Below are 22,372 nucleotides of genomic sequence, written 5' to 3'. Positions count from 1 at the left end.
CTAGCTACACTAGATTTAGAAAAAACAGCAATACTCACCTAAACGGCAGCGTCTGGGTCCCTTGCGCTAGTCTTGGTGCTGTGGCAGGCTGCTGTGTAATCCTCCACGCTGACAGTATTCTCTTCCTGGTTGGATCACGAGCGCTGCTGGCTCAGCCAATCGGAGCCGGCGCTCGATCATTCACAGCCACTTAAGTGAATTACATCACTGAATCGCAGTGATTGGTTCATCAAGTGCCGGCTCGGATTGGCTGAGCCAGCGGTGCTCGTGATCCAATCATAGCACTCGCTTGCTGGAGGTGGGGTATTCAAAGCCATGTTAATTACCAGGAAGAGAATACTGTCAGCGCAGAGGACACTGCAGCCTGCAGCAGCACAGGAGACCAGCGCGAGGCATCGGGATGCCATCTGCTAGGTGAGTATAAGGAACCCAGCAAAAGTCTGCAAAAGTCTTTAGTCGAAATCTGTAGTTGACATAAGTATTGCAGTGTATTATGTCAGCGATGCTGCAGTTGCATGGTCAAATTCCATGGTGGGACTAGAAAAAAAAGTGAATCACGGCACGATATCGCGCTCACCAACATGCGATATCCCTGCGGATGTGAGGAGTTTTTGTGACAAAACTGCCTCGCATCACTTCGGGGAAGAAGCGATTCTCCATCGCGGCTGACAGAGGATCGCGGAGTGTCTCCCATTGTTTTCAATGGGGAGACATTGCCTAGCACGCGGTGTGATGCTGCCGGCGGCCCCATTGACAACATTGGCCGACGCGATGCGAGAGCACGCCCGAAGATAGCGCTGCGGAATAATTTGGCGCTATACAAATAAAGATTATTATTATATTTATTATTATGGCCCCATTCAAAAGAATGGGGTTCATATTCGTGCGTCTCGCAACGCACCGATCTCGCACGATTTTCTCGGCCGTATGAAAACGACCTAAGATGTTATTTATCCTGCAAGGTGAATGTCATTAAAAAAACGAACAAAAACTTCACCAGAATCGCTATTTTTTCCCCCGCTCATTCCGCCTTCATTAAATTAAAAAGTACCGTAAAAAACACTAATATTTCGTATAAAGCGTTTTTATCACGCAAAAGTAGGGAAACATAAAAAATACGATATGGGCGGCTTCAGACGCGCGTATGCGCAAATATGCTAGCCTCAGCGCTACGTATTTGGGCAGTGATAGGATTGATTAGCGCACGTATCTACGCATAGTAGTGTACTTTTTGCGTACGCAGGGCCGCTTCACACGCGACACGCGACACCCCCCCTTCCATGATTTAAGAGGCTATTTCAAAAACGCGCGCCGCTACAGAAGCAGTCAAAATTCTTTTTTTTTTTTTACCCTTCAAGTTTTGCGCTATCGCACACAGGTAAAAAAATAAAAATAAAGCAGGAAGGCGGGTCCGGCACTATCGGTTCTCGCACATAGAATAGCTACGTGCAAGAAGGATAGGGCGAATCCCATCTTTTATATCGCGCGTCGTATTAACGCGTGAGAATCTTGCTAGTCAAGACGAAACCACGTGAAAATCACGCTTGGAAAACGTGACGAAACTTAGTCATTTCTCTCTTTTACACATGCGAGAAGAGATAGGTCCAGCTCTATCTTTCCGTTTTTTTTCCCGCGCGCAATAGTGCGAAGTTTAAATGGTAAAAAAAAAAGACTTTGGACTGGTTCATGCGCGAATACGCTTTGTAATGGTGGGCGCATTTGCACATGCGCCCGTCCGAAAAAGCAGGCTGCTAAGGTGTGTGCAATAGCTCTTACGCCCATGTGAAGCCGTCCTAAAGGAGCATTTACACGTCTGACGGCGATTCGCATCCAACTTGCATCGAACAGCACGTATTTTACTGTACTTTTTGCTCCTGCAAGCTACGCTCATTTGCACGCGGCGAACAAATACCGATTAAAATGGCTGATTAGTCTAATGAGCTCCAGGTGTGTTTTTTTTTCCAGCAGAATTACGCAGTATTTCACACATAGCCTAGAGTATTTTGCGCCAATTTGCGTGCCCCCTTTGACTTCTGGGGGGTCTTTAGGTGCGCAAATGCACAGGAAAACAGAGCATACTGCGTTGGTTTTTTTTTGTGCGACCAAAAAGAAATGCGCATATGTGAACGGACCCATTGAAATCGATGTTTTTTTCCCCCTGCGCTTGCAAATTTTGCGCATGCAAATACGCCCGTGCGAAGGGGACTTAGGGTGCATTCACGCGGACTAATTACAACCCACGAGTTCTGTTCCATAGCGTGCGCGTTAATAAGACCTGTGTGTTTATTCACGTGAGCCATTTCTCACGCACGGCGAAAATGAAACGTCATTCGCATGTGCTATTTTTGGGCGCCATTTTTTTCTTACTGAAACTTTTTTTAAAAATCGCAGGGCACCCGCCTTGTGCACGAGCGCGATACGATTTTTACCACTGAAATCTATCGGAAGCTCTTGTGATCGTATCACGCACGTAAAAGTCTCAAGTACATAATGGCGCTGCGTGTTACAAGCAAAAACGCACGGTTATTCGCATCCAGAACCGCACGTTTACAGGCGACGTATCAGTGTGAGTTTTGTGTGAATACACCTTAATTCAGTTGCTGCTTATTTTGAGGTAAATACTACACATTTATTGTTTCTCAGGACTATTTTCCACATAGGTTTCTCCTCAGACTGAGGTGCCGGCCGTGCAGCCGCCCTCTTATATACATTCTCCCCTCAGCCGGGAGTTCCCGCCCAACACACATCGCCGCTCTGAGGTAAAAGCAGGGGGCGTGGCCTATACTAGCGCGGCTCTTTGGTAGAGGGGCGTGGTTTGGATGCTCTCTGTTGCATATGCATAAGATGGGCGTCGTTCAGAGAACCTGCGCCCGGCGGAGCTGTGTAATATTCATGAAGGGGCGTGGTGTTGGTTGTCAGCTCCGGCTGCAGCTGACAGCTGTGGAGAGTCACCGGGAGACACTGGAACAGGACAGCACAAGCCCGGCACTAGGGAGAGAGCCATAGGGAAGACGGGAGACCCTCTCCCCGGAGGGGAGCACCATGCACTGGGAGGAAACAGGGCCTGCTGAGCCCTACTGACTAAAGAAGCCTGCCCCCCATTCCAGCCCGGGCATCCTTGCACCCCATCCCTGTGACCCCAGCTAGTATTGCTGCACCCCCCATTCCTTTGCACTAGTTCTGCACCCCCTGTATATCATTATCTGCACCCCATTATGATAGAGGTACTTTTGGGTGACTTTGCCCCATGTGCCCATCTCTGGGGTCTCTAGATAAGACTTTGGGTTTTGGTTCTCCCCCCTCCAGCAGCTTGCAGCAGGTCAGTTTACACCTTGGCTTTGGTTGGCTGCACCTTCTTCCCATCCAGCCACCTGTGACTGATCTCTGCAGAACTCCGACTCTCATGGATGGCAGCCAACCCCGGTGACACCTGACGGCAAGAACCTCAGACCTGGGACCATGGATGGTGTCGCCATGCCGCAAGAGCGAAGCTTCCACAGCCCCTTCCTGGAGCTGGAGGACTTGACCGAGGCAGACTTTATGAGCAATGTGGTAAGATCATTCTCTACTATTGGCCATGGCGGATGGCTCGTCACATCAGGACCGTGGCAAGTGCCAACCATCCTGATGGCTAGCCAGCACGTCTCCAGAATGCACCTGCTTTAGCCCAGGCTTCCTAGACGGAGATGTAGCAGAGCTGAGTTTGTTATGTGGCATCATTTGTGATAGGAGAATTCAGATCGGCGTCCGGCGAACAGTTTTTGCTTTCCGTTTTTTCTTAATTAAAGCGGTAATCCGGTACAAACTTAGCTTTAAAAATTAGATCCAAGGGCTTATTTACACGAGAGAGAAAATCACGCATGCGTTGTAGTAGGGGTTAATTTGCACAGGCCATTTTTTTTCTTCTAGGACCGATAGGACCTGTTTCAGTTTTTCTGTCTCGCCCCATTTGCGTGCGATTCACGTGCAAGAATTGGACTTGCAACGTGCGGTAGCGTGTACATGTGCTGCGCAATGCGAGTTGCGTCCAAGAATCTCAGCGCAACTCGCTATTGGCTGTGTAGATACAGCTAAGGCCCCCTTCTTTCAAACATTTGCGCGCTCCTCAGTGCAACTTCTTTGCGCAGTGAACAAGGCTTCTTTGCAGTCGTATTTTAGTACACTTTTTGCGCATGTTCATTTGCGCGCGACAAACAAAAATGCGCCAATTTTTTTTTTTTGAGTGACCGAAACGCACAGGAAAAATACGTGCATGTGATCGAACGCATTCAAGTCAGTGCGTTCTATTCTCTTCGTATTGCGTACGCAAATTTTGCACATGTGAGGGGGGTTGCTTTGGAGGGGCTTATGGGTCCTTTCAATGGACACGATTTGCCTGATAGTCGTCCCAGTGATAATTGCGCCACTGCTTTTACACAAGTGCGATGATTGCTCAGCGAATGGAGGAGGGCTGCATGGAGACTTCTTCCGGCTGCCCGCCTCCATTCACAGTAAACAGGCAGCCATTCGTAGATGAATGACTGCCTGTTCACACGGGCCGATCATCGTTTGATTTTTATGCCTGCTGAAACTGAATTACGGATGATAAGTAGAGATGAGCGAGCGTACTCGGCCACGCCCCTTTTTCGCCCGAGTACCGCGATTTTCGAGTACTTCCGTACTCGGGCGAAAAGATTCGGGGGGCGCCGTGGGTGAGTGGGGGGTTGCAGCGGGGAGTGGGTGAGAAAGGGAGAGAGAGAGGGCTCCCCCCCTGTTCCCTGCTGCTACCCCCCGCGCCACCACGCCTCCCCCCGCCCCCCGAATCTTTTCACCTGAGTACGGAAGTACTCGAAAATCGCGGTGCTCGATCGAGTAATGACTCGAAACGAGTACGTTCGCTCATCTCTAATGATAAGCGAATGAATTCTCATTCGTCGCTTAGTCACTAAATGAATATCGTTCAGATTCCCGCGGTAAAAGGTTGCGTGTAAAAGGGCCCTAAATCAGTTAAAACAATAAAGCGAAGGGTACTTACCCATTCTCTGCCCTGGCGATCCAGCGCCGTAGCCCCACGATTGTAATGGTCTGTGCTGACAGCGGAAGTCCCTATGGAAGCAAACTGATTAAAAACGGAACGTAGCGAGCAATACCGTTTTTGCTCTCAAATTAGTCCGTTCAGTTTTTTCTTTTTCAAACTTTTTTTGAGTGGGAAAATATAGAAACTGAACGGAAAGCACCTTTCCGTTTCTTTTTTTGCGTAGATGTCTATGGCTGACGGAAGCAAAAACCTCTCTTTGCTTTCGCCTACCTTCCATTTTGACCGGATCCGTTTTTAAGCATACAGTGCTGGAAAACAGGCATCAGGTGACCAGAGGGGGAGGGGAAAAGCCCGCCCAGCGCTAAATAAACGGATTTGTTTAAAACTGGCAAAAAAAATGGTTTGCAAACTGATACATCTGTTTGTTTTTAAACAAATCCATCGAAGTGTAAGCAAATGTATCGGTTCTACTTCAGTTTGCAGTCAGTCCTAGGGGTGCGTTCACACCATGCTGAAGATTGTGTCACGGATTTAGTGCAGATCTGCGGCAGATTTCACCCTTTCAATTGAACTCAAATCGAAGGGTGGAATCTGCTGCAGATCTGCACCGAAATCCGCAGCAAATCAGCAACACGTGAACATCTGTTTCTAAAAAGACCCAGAACTCTGATATCAATTCACCCTCAGTTCCTGCAAATCCTCCTCCTGACCAATCAGGCAGCCCCAAAGGTTTAAATGACAAACTCAGCTCTGCTGCATCTGTTCTTGATCTGTGCAGGGGATATGGTTTGCTAGCTGTCACTGCTGACAGGCATGGGGTTTAGTATAGCGTTACACTGTGTTGAGTGATGATGATGGACTTGTTACATTCTTGCTACGTTGTTTTCTGTCTCACACTGCGTCTTCCAATCCCCCAGGTTACCAAGGAGTTGATGGTTTCCCCACATTAATAAGCATATAATAGGTAGGACTTGTAACTGGACTGTAGTTGCAGATCCTACTGGTGGCCATAGAACAGTGATCTACAAGCTGTGGCTGTTAGGGCATGCTGGGAGTTGTAGTTTTCTAACAGCCACAGAATAGAGCTAGTGCCATAGAGACTTGTGATATGGGTTTACTACCATAATGGTTGGCCTGCACTGATATCTTGCAAGGATCTGACTTATTAACAAGACGGAGACTCATTAGGACGCTGCAGAATGTTCCTCCTTGTGGAAAAATCCGTCCCATAATCTGGATGTCTAACGTGTAGATTTTGATATAGAATTAAAGATGGCAAATGCAAAAAAGAGCAACTCTTGTTCTGGAGGACCCAACATGTCCATGCTTCATACAGACAGTCAACTGACTTCACTGGAAACGGTGTAATGCTTCGTTTTTCCTGTGGGAGTGCTGCAGGAAAATTGAGCATTTGCCGTTATGTTACCGCACATACGACAGCTGATCGCTAAGGGTGTCATAAGCAACTTATTGTCTAAAGTGGGACAGAATTTGTCCTGGCCTGCAAGTAGAAGCAATATTACCTGCCACCCGTCCGTTACAGAATTCTTCCCGTTTTCAGACCCCTCTTCTTTCTTCCAAGATGATGGCGCCGCTCCTCACTACCTGATCCGCCCTGTGCAGCAGTAGTCTTCAAGCTGCTTTTGGATTGGCCAGCACTGCTCACGCAAGTAGTGGTGGCCAATCGGAGAGCAGGTGCAGAGAATCGTAGTCTAAGACACAACCAATGCACAGGTAGTCAGTAAAGTCTGGTGACCATATTGGGAAACCGAAAGTGAAACCGCTGCTCAACTTCCACTCCCTCCCTTTATCTGACGGCTCCCATAGACTCCCATAGAAGTCTATGGAGCCTTCAGCGTTTTTTGGTCCAGAGATAGGGCACGACCTATATTTTTCGGCAGCGTGAAATTTCGGTCGCTGAAATCACGCGCTTATGTGCTATATTTTTCAGTCCGATATTTTTGCGCGCCAAAAAATGATTCTTCTGAATGAATCCATAGGAATCCATAGGAAATCATTGGCTCTGATGGTCGGGATTTTATTGCGTGGCTAACTTAGCAGCGATAGAACGCTCGTATGAATAAGGCCTCAGGGTGTATTCACACGTACAAGTGCGATATCGGTCTGAGAAACTCAAACCAATATCGCACTTGTAAGCCTATCACATTTGCCTGAGATTGTGATGCGTTTGGAAAAACGCATCGCTGCCCGTACGATTATTAAACGTGTTTTTCACGCCCATGAAAAAAACCCATGTACTTTCAATAGTTAAACTGCTGGAAATCGCACCACCGTCCCGTACTATTCGCATGGCATGGGAGTATGAAGTATTTTTTTTTTCAGGCTTCCATAAGATATAATGGTCAATTCTTTTACAAGAACCCTCCAAAAATAGGACACGTGCGACTTCTCTAACTCCGATCATCGGTCTGAAAGAAAAGTCGCTCATGTAAATAACACAATTGAAATGAAAGTGTTCTTTTTACGTGCGAGTTCCTTCTGTATCGCAATCGGACGGAACTCGCGCGTGAAGATCGCCCGTATGAATGTATCCTAATGAAAAGAGACCGCACGTCTCTGCCCGCTGCGCTTATTGGTGGAGATTGTAGCTGGAAACCTTAATGATCGGGATATCAAAATGGTTCAGCATTGGCCATTACATGCTGCTAGAGCGGGCCAGTTTCGCGGTACTGGCGCATTGTGAAAAAGTTTCGCGTTTTGTGCCACCATTGCACTGGTGACTCCTGTATAAAAGTCGTGCGTCAATCTCAAATATAGAAAGAGTGAAGACTTACAGGATCTCGGACTGTATGCGTATTTTATGTCCATGACCTGTAATGTCCGTCATTTCTGCGCCATTTCTAAAACCTGCTTTACGATATTTCCCACTATTGACAGATGAGACCCCTGTGGTACATCGAACGCTCCGGCACAACCTGTAACCTCGTACACTAATACAACTTTCCAGAAGAGGTCAATCCAGTAAAGTTAGATGGGGGTCATTCTCTTTTCCCAGGCGCAGCGGCGTGATGACCCCTCTCTGCTTGCAGGGACAGGCAGGAGATGTCCTGATAGCATCAACCTCCTCACCGCCGTACGAGCGATGATTCACACAACACCTCGCAGATTCCATCCAGAACAAATAGACAATGTGTCAGAGAATCTATACCGCATGTTACTGCTTCATTACACCGGAGGATTACGTCGCGGCGTTCGTTCGGAGGGAGAATGAATGAATAATCCAAAGATGTGTCACTAATATTAGATCACTGCAATGAGGCGCAGGCAGCGGGGGGTGATTGCACTACATAGAAGTGTGACAGCGCGGTCTAATATGGGGGTGCGGCAGTTTTATTGAGGTGTTAGATTACCGGGGTCAGGGGACTACGTTTCGCGAGTATGCCCCTCCCCATCCCTTTGCCAGGCGGCTCCCATGGGAGTCTATGGGAGCTGCCGGTGTTGTGCCGTCAAAAGATAGGACTTGCGCCAATTGTGTGCGAGTAAAAAAAAAAGCCGAAAGATAGGGCAGGACCTATCCTTTCTCACGCACAGGAACTGCGTGCGAGAAACACGACTCATTGGTTTCGTTTTGTCACTTTTTGTGGCTGTAGTCTTCACGGCCGCAAAAAAGGTCCGCAAACACTGTGGGGTGTTTAAGCCCTAAAGCCACCTGCATGTGGGCGAGTGCGATATCATGCTGAGAAACTTGTGAAAGTGCGATGTATCTGCGGATGCAAGGCGATTTTATTGCAAAAATGCCTCACATCTGTGAAATTGCGCTCCTTCCGCGTTTCATGCGCAAAAAAGGATCGGAAGCGTTTCCCATTGATTTCAATGGGAAACCTCGCATCACATTCGCATACACATTGCAAGGCATGGAAGAGCCAAGCGAGGCATTAAAGCTCCCATTGAAATCAATGGGCGATGCATTCCGAGGAATGTTCATATCTTGCGCGAGTTGCGTGAAAGCGCTCTAATTTAGAAGTACCCAATGCCTGATGTTTCAGATCCCCAACAAAGAGAAATTGAGGTCTATGTTTTCTGTCAGTGAATGGAAACCTTTTACATCCAGAGCCAGAAGACATGCAGGAAGCTACTTCTCACAGCTGAGAGTTTGATACAATTGTGTCTAGTTCAAAATGTATCAGCAGCACGATTGTTTCATGTCCTGATGCTACATTTACACGGCGAGTATAATAACATCCGTCCCAGAAACTCGGACCAATATCGCACTGCCAATATTTGCCTGCGATACAGTTTGCGAGAAAAGCGCATCCTATCACTGAAAATGTAAGAATCACACTGCACCCGTATGGGCATGCAAATGTGATGCAACGTATAACTCGCCAATAGGAAATAGTGGGCAAATTGGTCTTACTGGTAATTTGCAGCTGCACTGAATTGGCGTTTTGTCATTGGCTGACACGGTCCCATAATGATGGCATTGCCCGTGGACTGCACTGTCCAACAGCTCCATGCCTACTTCCAGTGCGCTTTACTTACTTCAGTCCTAGCGGCGGTCCCACGGGACTTAGAGAGGCAGGGAAAGCGGATTTCTGCTCCTCACACGCTACTCTTCAACTTCGCAATTGGGTTTTACTCTCTCTTACAGGGGCCACAACACAAAATTGAAATCCATGTTCAGGGGCCCCCAGAAGCCGTGCGCCATACCATCATATAGCGCATCCATGCCTTCCCATTCAAGTACGCAATTGTTATTTCACTATGGGACGCCAGTACTGAGGTATAGCGCCACTACACCCGGTATATGTATACTTTAGGTACAATATTATGACAAGAGGACCTGAAAAATATGCAACTTCTGTCTCCGAAACACATTGTACATGGTGGCTGGATTACAGCCCGTATTTACATTTAGTGGTTAGTAGTACATGATCCAGCAGGGAGAAGGCTATGGGTGATGGATGAGTGCTGCGGAGAAGGGAAGGAGAGTAGTGGATTGCAGGTACCAATTGATGGATTGCAGTGTAGCATCACTGTGGGAGTAGGGATCAGGGACGAGAGCGATAGACTGCGGATTCCTCTCCCGCAATACCCTTGAACGCTCACCAAATGTATTCCTTAGCTTTACCTCCCATCAGCCTGTGCTCGTTCAGTAAGAGCGTATTACATGAACGCATTTCACAGCGCATTGCTCACGCAAAATGCGTGTGTACAATACACAGTGAATAGAACCCCTTTGGGTTTGTTCACATGAGCGTATTTTGCGCACGCATTTCGTTCGCGCAATAAAATATGCAGCATCTTCTATTTTCGTGAGTATTGCGCACAAACATAGCACGTACGGTATTTAACGTAATTGCCCATTGAGATCAATGGAGGCATGCTTGCGTGTTTTTTTTGGTGTGCGCAAAAAGTACAGTAAAACACATAAAGGCGCACGCAAAAACTCAACGCCCATTGTGTAAATATGAAGCACTAATGCATTTCAAAGTATAAATGGTTTTTTTTTTGGAATTCGGTGCAGAACTTTGCAGGTCCATGTGGGAATGTTGTTTTTTTTTTTTTAAAGAGCCACTCCGTCCAAAACACTTTTTTCCATCACTGGCCGCCTCACCTGATTGTCAGTCACACTCTTGTATTCTCCTCTGTGTATTCCAGTCACTTTCATGCAGTGCATCCTCCCAAATGATACTTATCAGGCACCATCGTGATGGTAAGAGATTTTGGTTTCACTTTTACATCTATCCCATGATGCATCCGCTAGAGCTATACCATTTTTGCTTGTTGGAGGGATAGTTTTAATTACTTTCTGTAGTAAAGCTACAGACCATAAATATACAGTCAGGAGGATGAGCCGTGATCTCCTCCATTATAGCTGTGTGATCAGCATTTGTAACTTTGACAGGAGCGCCTGTATCCCCCTGTGGTAGATCCATGTAACAGCATCATACAAACTGAGAAACTGACTAGAAAATGAATACATAACCCCAAGTAGATCTGGGCTAGTGAGAACTGAGATCACATGACCATCTGGGGTGAAAGAGGCCAGGAGATTCAGACAGAAAGAAATAACTAATCAAGGTAACATTAGCTCACTTATATATCCTGGGTAGAGATGAGCGAGTACACTCGCTAAGGCACATTACTCGAGCGTGTAGTGCCTTAGCCGAGTATCTCCCCGCTCGTCTCTAAAGATTCGGGGGCCGGCGCGGGTGACAGGTGAGTTGCGGCGGGGAGTGGGGGGGGAGGGGGAGAGGGAGAGAGAGATCTCCCCTCCGTTCCTCCCCGCTCTCCCCCGCCGCTCCCCGAATCTTTAGAGACGAGCGGGGAGATACTCGGCTAAGGCACTACTCGCTCAAGTAATGTACCTTAGCGAGTATACTCGCTCATCTCTAATCCTGGGGGATAGCTACATAGTGAATGTATAAAAAAATGGAGTTTTTACTGTAAGGCTAGGTTCACACGTGTTGAAATTGACGCCGTATTTCGCATGCATTTTTAAACCTGAGACTAAACAGCAAAGTGTTTAGTGTCATTCCGAGCATTTTATTCCGATCGTTGCTTGCCATCGCTTCGGTGTATTTTTTTAACATACACGCTGCAGCGCCCCGTGTGATTAGCTCCGCCCCTGTCCCGCCCACTCCCATTGCAAAGGGCTCGAAGGTGAGGATAGAGAGGCGGTGAGGGTGAGGAAAGGGGGACTGCTCAGATGAAAACGTATATCGGCCGGCCGTAAAAAACACTGGGTGATATACGCTCTTGTAAATAAGCCCTAAGTGTGTGATCAGACATCGCAGAGACAAAAACCCGCATGTGAATGTTCACTGCAGTATTTACTGATTGCAGTGAATGAATTCCGCTGTGAAAATGCACGAAATTTCCGCAGCAAATGAAGTGTGTTGCAGATTCGCAGGCTGACCAGCTTCTACTACAGATATTGTCCGCTATGACTGCATGGGGTTTATTAAACCCTGACATCACACTGTACATTGCTGCGGATTCGCGGCTCGCATTCTGCAGCACTTCTGCCTTTCTGTGATTCCGCTTGCTCTACATTTTCGCATTCCTTAGAATGTTCACTTTCTCTGTGGTGCCAGCGATCTGGTTGCTCAGATTTAAGAGGAAGCTGGTATCCCGCTGTGACAGGAACTAATTTTAATTCTATAATATGCTTGTGGTTGTCACTAATTATTTGTTCTGCCCATTGGAATCTGTATTACGGCTTGGAAGCGCTCCTGGGTCGGGAATCAGCGCTCACAATTACAGATGACAGCTACTTTGGCTGAAGAAATTATAGTGCTGCTGTCTCACAGAACCGGCTCTGCTGCATCGCTCATTTGTTGCACATCTGCTTATTGGGGGAGGGGAGTGACGGGTTTTAGTAGTGGGCTTATTTTTTCAGATTCAATCAGTCCCATCTTCCTCTAATGGGCTTTATTACCTTTATGCCTGGAAATACTTGGATGGCAAGTGGTAAATATGGCGGTGTGAAGACGGTCGTTGGCTAGCTGCTACTTCTGGAAGTGTTGAGCGAACCGAACCGGTAGAACGCTGTTGAACTCTTCTAAAAGTTCAGTTCCGCACAAACCCGAACCAAGTTCTCCGTAAAGCTCTACCTGAAAGAGGATTCTACTATTCGGTTTGGTCAACACTAGCCTAAATACTGGAGTTTGACGCTGTCATAAAAGCCATATACTCCGGCGTTATCTCGCAGGCCGCACTCAGATCCGCCCCTTAATCCGATGCTGCAAATTCCGCACCAAAACTCACAAGTCTCATTATGGATTTTCAATTCTGCATCAAAATCTGCACGGAGGCATATAGATTTTGGTGCGGAATTCGCCACAGCTTGCGGTGCGTCCTGCAGGCTAATTCTGCCAATGTGAAATGTCCCTTATGGCTCGTAGACAGTGTTTAGGTGTTTTTGGTGAATTTCTGGATGGGAACAAACTTTTTGCAAAAGTTTGGCGAACTGACTGAACCAAACTTTTCAAAAGTTTGCTCATCACTAACGTCTGACGTGTCTTGGTGAAGTGGGGGAGTAACGGGGGGAGCGGCGAATAAGCCGGGCAGCAGAGTTGACAATGGATTGCAGGGGTGCAAGGGCATTAGAAGGGAGGCCACATAGGGGAATGTGCAATTAGGGTGCTTTCACATGGGCCAGAATGAACCTGGCGCTGCAGAAATCTGCACCAAATCCCACGTGTCTAAATGCAGATTTTTGATGTGGAATTGCTGGCAGATTGAAGCCATTTTCAATTCCACATCAAAATCTGCATGCAAATTTTGGTGCAGAAGTTTCTGCATGTTGTGCCCAAATCCCACCCGTCTAAAAGGTCCCTAGGGTGCCTTCATGGGGGGCATATTCACTGCTGACTTTCCACCGTAGAACATCAGGTCTTTCCCATACACTGTGGTTTTCATGCAGAATTTTTCCACTTAATGTAGACAAGATTTAGAGGCTAGTACTACTCGCGATTTTGCCACAAGAGAATTGCGTCTTTTTTCACGTGATTTTTGAGTGTCAGCGCTGCTTTATCTCGTAAAATCATTACTGCCGCTCGCGATTTTCTCACACGATTTTACCTCGTTTTTTTTTAGTGGAAGTTAACCCTTTCCAATCTGTATCTTGGTTTTCCTAGGGGGCTTACTTTTTTTCTGCTGTTATACAACAGCGCTATATGCTGGCTGAAGCCAGTACTGCATGAGGTGACACTATGGATAGGCTTCGACAGCAGAGAGGCTGGCAATATACAGTAAGAGAACCCCGACGGATGTCTTCCAGCATCGGAGCTGTAAAGCCTGAAATCATAATGTCTTTAGACATCAGACAGTGGATTGGAAAGGGTTAATAGCGATGAAAAGGAGGGAAAACGCGCTAGAAAATATCACTATTCACTGAATGGCTGTGGTTGGTTCATCAAGCACTTTCTCTGATCGGCTGAGCCGCGGCACTCAAGAATCAATCACAGTCAGCGCTTTCTGGCGCTCCAATCCACGAAGTTCTGATGGAGGACTTCAAACAAGTGCCGGGGACCTGCGAGGAGACGTGCGGCGGACTGACAGTGGCTGTTAGGTGATGTATTGTGTTTTTACATTTTTTTTAAAAATGTAGCTAGGGCTTATTTCAGGGGTAGGGCTTATATTTCAAGTCTCCCTGGAAATCACAGCAAAAGAGCGCTTCCCAAAATGCGTGACTTTGTAGCGCCATGTGCGACTTTGTAGCGATACAAAATCGCGAGAATACGCAGTGATATCGCACAGAACACAAATGTGATATCGCTGCGCTTTTTTTTTGCAGTGATATCGCTGTTGCCCGTGTGAAAGAGGCCTGCAATGTACAGTACAATGTAAGTGGGGCTTTTACAAACCGCAAATCTATAGCAGAAGATCGTAATGATGTGAACTTTCCAAATCCACCGGATGATCTACTCGTTGCGGAAATGCTGTGGGCTTCACCATGCAATGAATAGATTCAGGGAGGGAAAATTTGCACCAAAATTTGCGCATACATTTTTTTGCAGATTTTGCTCTGATTTACTCTACAATGTGAGATCATACCCTACTGCACAATTTCCATTGATTCAGACTGAGGCCTTAGTCACACGGGCGTTTTTTCACGCGATTTGCGCATCGCATGACGGATGCGCATGCGCAAATCGCGTGACCGGCGCTGAAAAATCGGCCCAAAAATCGCCCGAAAATCTGCTCCTAGCCGCGTTTCATTAGAAACGGGCCGGAGCTGTCCAGCGCATTGCATTCAATGGAGCCGGCAATACAGCGGCTCCATTGAATGCAAGCGCTGCGGGCGAGTGTGGGATGAATTGTCGGGAAGGGGTTAAATATATAACCCCTTTCCTGCAATGCATCCTTAAATGTGAAAAAATAAAAAAAAAGGATGTACTCACCTGCTCCCAGCAGCTGGAGATCCCAGCGGCCGGCCTGCAGTGGGTGTGAAGGAGGTGTGACTCAGACTTGCCCCTGATTGGCTCAGCGCTGAGCCAATCAGAAGCAAGTCTCAGTCACACCCATTCATGAATTCATGAATGGGTGTGACTGAGATCAGCCTCTGATTGGCTCAGGCTGAGCCAATCAGGGGCAAGCCTGAGTCACACCTCCTTCACACCCACTGCAGGCCGGCCGCCGGGATCTCCAGCTGCCGGGAGCAGGTGAGTACATCCTTTTTTTTTATTTTTTCACATTTAAGGATGCATTGCAGGGGAGGGGTTATATATTTAACCCCTTCCCGACAATTCATCCCGCGCACGCCGGCAGCCCATTGCTTTCAATGGAGTCGGCTGTATTGCCGCTCCATTGAATTTAATGGGCAAACATCGTTCTTCTCTGCCACAGCTGTTACAGCTGTGGCAGAGAAGAATGATTTGTCTTCTGTATGTTCTCAATGAGGTCGGCGCTGCTGCCGCCGGCCCAGTTGAGCGCATATAGAGAAGAGAACAGGAATCGCAGATCGCAGATAGGTGCGATCTGCGATTTCTGTTCTCTAATTTATCGGACGAGCGCATAAAAAGCGCTCATGTGTCCGATACCATTGCAAAGCAATGGTTTTAAAAAATCGCCGGACGCATGCGCATGCGCAAATCGCGGCAATAAACGCCCGTGTGACTAAGCCCTGAGAAAGGAGAAAAATTGTGCAGCTCTAAGTGATTAAAAGTCCGTTTGTGAAAAGTTTGCAAAAGTTCCTATCATTTGGTGTCTACAGCTCCTATACAGAACTATGTGGATTCATGATTACAGACTAGAGTACTCTATATACATTAGCAGGGGGCATTGGGCGCATGACTAAAGGATCAGACCACACAGGGTTTGTTTGTAGTCTGTAACTATGGAAACACATGAGTCTGTAGAGGAGCAGCAGACACAAAACAAAAGGCGGTTTCTACTCAAGACATTTCTGGTTATGGGACTTGAAGAAAAAATGAAAGACTGCAAATCACAATAATGACAGATTGTCACAAAAGACAGTAAGCAGGATCATCGTTTTTAGCCAAAACTTATCTTTGTTTATAACTTGCCATAGACACGAGATAGCGGGCGGCCAGACAGTTGTTTGGCTGACAGCTATTCCCCTTCAGCTCCATCGCTAACTGACTTGACTGGACAGGCATATCGTTTCTATGTAGGGAGGAGGGATAAGCAGCTGTCAGATGCCTCTGGCACCGTGTATCCCGAAGGAAGCAATAGCATTGGTTGTATTGAAATCCAAGCTGTCTGATCCCTTGTGTTGGGTGGGGGTCTACCGGTCATCATAGACCTGAGATTGTAGGCCGATTGCAATGAAATTCTGTGGTCTAACCCCCTCTATGTACAAAGTGAGGACTATAATGCATGGGTGGTCTCACACAATGTTTTTGTGGCAGATTTTGAAAAACACTGTGGATTATAAATACGCAGCAGGTCTAAACTGAGGATTTATGCTGTGGATTTCAACCCTTGAAAAACAAATTTCGCAGTAGATCAGCTGAAAAAATGTGGCCAAATGTGCACCAGATGAACACGCCTTGCAGGCGCAAAAATTATAGTGCAATATGCAGATGCGCGTGCAAAAGAAGTATCTCTCATTCTGCAAAAAGGTTACACTCATGCGCGAGCTAATACACATGCGCCCGTGTGACACCACGCCTTAGGGTGCTTTCACACGGGAGGAATTAGCTCACAGTCCGCACTGCAGTGGCCCCTGGGGAAGCACACTTGGGGAACCTTCGCACATCACGTAAATTCTGCAGAATTTACAGTCCAATCAGTATGGACAAGAATCGAAAACCACATGGCTGTTTGTGCTGCGGATTCTCACTGCGGATTTTGACCCGTGGCAAATGCGCTACAAAATTGTGTGGATTTGGCCACTGTGGATTTTCATCGTATATGCTGTGAGTTTTCTGCTGCAGAAACTAGGCAGCAACTACATGCTGTGTAAAGGCATCCAATACATGCTATGTAAAGGTATCCAATACATGCTGTTTAAAGGCATCCAATACATGCTGTGTAAAGGCATCCAATACATGCTGTGTGAAGGCATCCAATACATGCTATGTAAAGGTATCCAATACATGCTGTGTAAAGGCATCCAATACATGCTATGTAAAGGCATCCAATACATGCTATGTAAAGGTATCCAATACATGCTGTGTAAAGGCATCTAATACATGCTATGTAAAGGCATCCAATACATGCTGTGTGAAGGCATCCAATACATGCTATGTAAAGGCATCCAATACATGCTGTGTAAAGGCATCCAATACATGCTGTGTAAAGGCATCCAATACATGCTATGTAAAGGTATCCAATACATGCGATGTAAAGGCATCCAATACATGCTGTGTAAAGGCATCCAATACATGCTGTGTAAAGGCATCCAATACATGCTGTGTAAAGGCATCCAATACATGCTGTGTAAGGGCATCCAATACATGCTGTGTAAAGGCATCCAATACATGCTGTGTAAAGGCATCCAATACATGCTGTGTAAAGGCATCCAATACATGCTGTGTAAAGGCATCCAATACATGCTGTGTAAAGGCATCCAATACATGCTGTGTAAAGGCATCCAATACATGCTGTGTAAAGGCATCCAATACATGCTGTGTAAAGGCATCCAATACATGCTGTGTAAAGGCATCCATTACATGCTGTGTAAAAGCATCCAATACATGCTGTGTAAAGGCATCCAATACATGCTGTGTAAAGGCATCCAATACATGCTATGTAAAGGCATCTACATAGATCAGTATCACAGAAGCCCTTAAAGGGAACCTGTCACTGGCCACGAGCACCATATGGCAGGTTCCCAGAAGCCCAGGGAGATATTTTTTATACTCATTGTGTCTGCGTTGTCGGCCCCCAAAAGTTGATGTGCAGCCCATTGGACTCAAAGCTCCAAGCTATCCATGCAATCCATTGATGGTGCCTTCACACTTGCGGTCGCAATATCACTGTGTTTTTTAACTCGAATGTCAATAGCACTTTCTAATGTTAAAAATACTGCGGTTTTAATGGACAAAACTTGCATGCGCCCGTGTGAATGAGCCCTTTACTGCTACTGCACTAATGCAGGGGTCCCCAACTCCAGTCCTCATAGACTCCCAACAGGTCATGTTTTCAGGATATCCTATTGTAAGAGCACCTGTGGCAATGTCTGAGGCACCGACAATAATTACATCACCTGTGCAACACTGAGGAAATCCTGAAAACATGACCTGTTGGGGTCCCTGAGGACTGGAGGTGGGGAACACTGCACTAATGGCTTGAATGGCTGACTGCATGGCCCATATGTGTAATACTATGGTAGTATTTCGGAGGGGAAGTAATGGACCTCACATTACGAAAGCTTTCTTAGACAATGATTAATCTCATAAAATAATATTTGTAGAAGCAGCGAATAGTCCTACGCATCTGGGGAGGTCATATCGGAGTGCAATGTGTGCCCCTCCCTCAACCCTCTGTATGATAATAGTGATGTGCAGATGTACAAGGGACAGCCTGGCCTTGTGTACTATGTGGTTGTAGCATCTATATACTGTATATAGTCAACTGTATGGAACACAATTAGCAGAAGAGGTCACCACGTTTAGCTCTTTGATGTAATGGCCCATTTACACGTAACCATTATGGCTCAAACGAACGGATTTGAGCAATAATTAATTAAATGCTAAAACATATAAAAATCACTCACCATTGGTTCAGAAGTCGTTATCACTGGCTTTCACGGGCTTCTCGTTCCGTGTAATTGCTCCACCATGTAGAAGGTGAACCACTGAGCGAGACGCTTGCGATTCAGCGGCGAATTCTCTGCACGAGCGCTAACGACCTTAACGGGTAACCGTGTCATTGCCTAGTGACGGCGCGAGAAAAATAAACATTTAGAAAAAAGTCTGTACTGCACATGACTGACGGGGGCTTTGCGGAAGCCTTCCGCAGTACAAAAAGGGAAGAGTCAAGTACGCGGGGGCACAGGGTCAGATTCAGCTTTGGGCTCCCGCGTGCAGAATCTGACCCGTTCGTGTGCAGGCGGCCTAAGTGACTGTTGTCCCGTACACACAAGGCCACAAAACGAGAATACATTCACTAGTCATTACAAGCTCGCCTAAAGATAGTCGCTGGTTGATTATTGTCTGTTGTGAACAGGTAATCGTTGTTTTTCAACCACTAGCCAACAACTTTGCAGGGAGGTCAGCGCTTGTTCAACATGCGCTTCCCACTGAATGCTGATTGGCTCCCACCTTTTTTTTTGAACATTTTGCCATACTCATTTAACACTCATTGGTTCCTGAAAACGCATAAACACGTGGTAGTCATCCTCAACTGAACAGTTCCTGCTGGTCTTCGAAGGAACACTCCCTACTGCCAGAGCCGTAACTTGAAGCTCCTGTGCCCCAATGCAAAACCTGGAACGGGGCCCCCAACTATAATGCTTTATTCATAGTACTGGGCTCCATATATGGAGAAGAGAGGCCTTATGGGCCCCCCAAGGCTCCCGGGCCCGGGTGCAACCGCATCCCCTGCACCCTCTATAGTTACGCCCCTGACTACTGCCTTCTCTGGTTGGTCTTGGTCTAGCTAGAACTCGGTGATCAATGAGCGTACATTGAGCAGGGGTCAAAATTTCAAATACACCCGCCCAAAGAACCTCATGCCCCCTAACTAGTCAACGATCGATATTTCGACCCGTGTAAAGGCTCTCAACAATTCGTTCAGCGATTGTGAAATTGAGCAAGTGAATACCAAACGCGCCAGGTTACGCTTTAGCGACTATTTCAGACCATAGTTGTCTCTTGTAGAGCCACCCTAACATTGGGGGCCTATGAGCCCTCCAGACATGATGGCCAGTTGTAACACCTCTTACAGTCACGCTCGGGTCTGGTTATCTCTATTTGGATATAAGTATATATACATTTCTGCTAATTCTTTTTATGTCTGCTTGGTCTCCCTCCCAACTCTGCTTTTTCTCTTATTTCCTCCCCCACAATTGACATTTTCCATCCTGGTTCACATATCCTGGAGCCTTCGAAGTGACTGAATCCGTCGTCTTGATTAAATGCAAACAGCAGGCACAGGCGAGGGCCCTGCGTTGCGGTGTGGGAAGTGTGCGCCCTGTGAGATCCCAGCAGGAACTGATTAACAGGTGCATTTACCATCATGTTTACATGGGCCGTCTCGCTGCATGCCAGACTGTGAGGACTTAGGGATTTGCCACTTTCCTACTAAATAAGCTAATTAGCCCTAACATAATAACTGATGTCACCTAACAAAGGCACCTGCTGTTTAATCTTACTCCCCATTGTGCTGCAATCTGGGTGGGCATGGGGGGGGGGGGTTCTCAAGTAAACAGCATCCTCATTGCAGTAGGGAATGAGCCAATCGCTCATCTGACATTTACAATACATATGCTGCTACAATGGAACTTTAAATTGGCAGCATAAGGGTAATGGAAATGGCCATTAAGTACTTGTACCAGCTTTACCAAACCACCGACTCTTGACCGTGGTTTGAAAAATTGGTACATAGAGCATAGTGCTAAGACTGCAGAAATGCAGTCCTAAACTCTCGCTCACGACCTGAAGGTTTGCGTGTTCAATCCCCGCATGCTTCAGTTAGCCGGCTCAAGGTTGACTCAGCCTTCCATCCTTGCGAGGTCGGTAAAATGAGCACCCAGCTTGGTGAGGGCAATAAATAAATTACTCGAAAGCGCTGCGGAATAAGTTGGCGCTATACAAATAACAGGATTTTTTTTTCTTTGTTACAGGTATGAATAGACAGAATTTAAGGGTTTGTCTAAAAAACAGAAAAAAAATTCTGGTGGGGCAATTGGTAACAATTAAAAAAGCGGCAGGAACCTTGGTCCCCAATGATACTGTCCCGGAAGAATCTGCAGCAGTCCCGTGCCATTCGTTGTACATGTGACCACTGAAGCCAGTGATACTTCCATGGATGGCACGTGACCACTGAAGCCAGTCATTGGCCGAGCGGTCACACGTAGAATGAAGGTTTGTGACTGCTGCAGCTTCTTCCCGGACAGGATTGTTGGGCACCAGGGCTTTTGAACTGGATCGGAGGGACACGTTTATGCAACCATGTTACAGGCAAGTGTGCTGGCATGACTAAGGGGATCCTGACCCAAATAACAAGAATCATTGATTCCTATGATGCTCAGAATTCAAGTTAGAAGAGCCATGGTCAGGATGGGAGGGTCGCCCATATGATGGACACTTAAATGCAGAGGGAATACGCTCATCTATCAATGGCCTTAAAAGGCTTCACTGATCATAAAAATGGGGATTCTTTACCCCCTGTTTGAATGGAGTGGCAGTCAAGTGAGCACACACCGGCATTTAGAGTCTATGGGATGATGGAGATACAAGATGGTAGGAGATGTTTAATCATGACTTAGGGTACTTTCACGAAGGCTGAGCAACGGCCCAAAAAATTGCTCAAATAAGTGATTTTAACCAAAATTTCTCCAGCGTAAGAGCAGAACCTGACGGTATTCAGCTCACTGAAACAAAGCGACTAGTGAACAACCTCTCGCTCGACGTAAACAGGCAGTCGTTCATGTTTGATCGACTGCCGGTTGACAGTGAATGGAGGCGGGTGACTGAAAGAGATCTCCGGTACGCTCCGACTCCATTCACTAAACAACTATCACTCCTGTGTGAAAGCGTAGGAGGGATAGTCATCCTGTTTAAAAGTACTCTTACATTGACATGCCAAAAGTCATGGGATAGGGGTATGTAAATTGATTATAAAGCGGCTCTACCTCAGGTGACATCTTGGGAACGTCTTCACCTGCATAAGTTATGAGGGGTTATCTTGTGAGTGAGGTTGAACATTGGCAGCATGCTCATGGCAAGGCAACGTGAATTATCGACGTTCGAATGAGGCGTGATAATGGGTGCCAGACGGATGGGACATTACCTTTCCAAAGTCGTACGGGCATTTAATGTTCCGCAATCCATAGTGTCACGCGTGTACTTAGAATACGTCAGAGAAGGCACTACCATCCACAGTGGACAATGCGGTGGCTGCCTAATGGTGCTTGATTATTGTGACTGACTGCATCTTGCTAGAATTGTCCATGTGAACAGACAACCAGAAATCACATTCAATGCAGGAGACCCCACACACATACATCCCGCAGGTCAGTGCAGCGCTCTCAAGCTTCCAGGGGATATGGGACCAGAAGATCCATCAGAGCTGCTGGTAACACCATGACACCGGGCACAGTTCTTCACCTGGGCCCGTGAGGTTGCTAACTGGACCCTAGAGAACTGGCAACATGTGGCATGATCCAGTGCGTTACGGTGCAGTGTCGGAGGAGCGGGCCCACAGCCGAGAAAATAGCGGGGCAGATCAGGGCCTTGTCATGGGGCTCTACCA

General features: G+C 46.9%; 1 protein-coding gene across 2 annotated transcripts in view; it reads left to right on the top strand.

Moving 5' to 3' along the window:
• Positions 1 to 2,934: 2,934 nt before the first annotated feature.
• CREB3L1 (cAMP responsive element binding protein 3 like 1) overlaps positions 2,935 to 22,372 on the top strand; it is an 88,085-nt gene continuing 68,647 nt past the window's right edge. For both annotated transcript variants that reach the window (XM_066583405.1, XM_066583404.1), the window contains exon 1: positions 2,935 to 3,552. In XM_066583405.1, the coding sequence (XP_066439502.1) occupies positions 3,460 to 3,552 (93 nt within the window). In that variant the 5' untranslated portion in view covers positions 2,935 to 3,459. The remainder of the gene's footprint in view (positions 3,553 to 22,372) is intronic.

Source organism: Eleutherodactylus coqui, chromosome 11, assembly GCF_035609145.1.
Source record: "Eleutherodactylus coqui strain aEleCoq1 chromosome 11, aEleCoq1.hap1, whole genome shotgun sequence".
Classification (NCBI taxonomy): Eukaryota; Metazoa; Chordata; class Amphibia; order Anura; family Eleutherodactylidae; genus Eleutherodactylus; species Eleutherodactylus coqui.
This window is presented reverse-complemented; position numbering and strand designations above follow the sequence as displayed.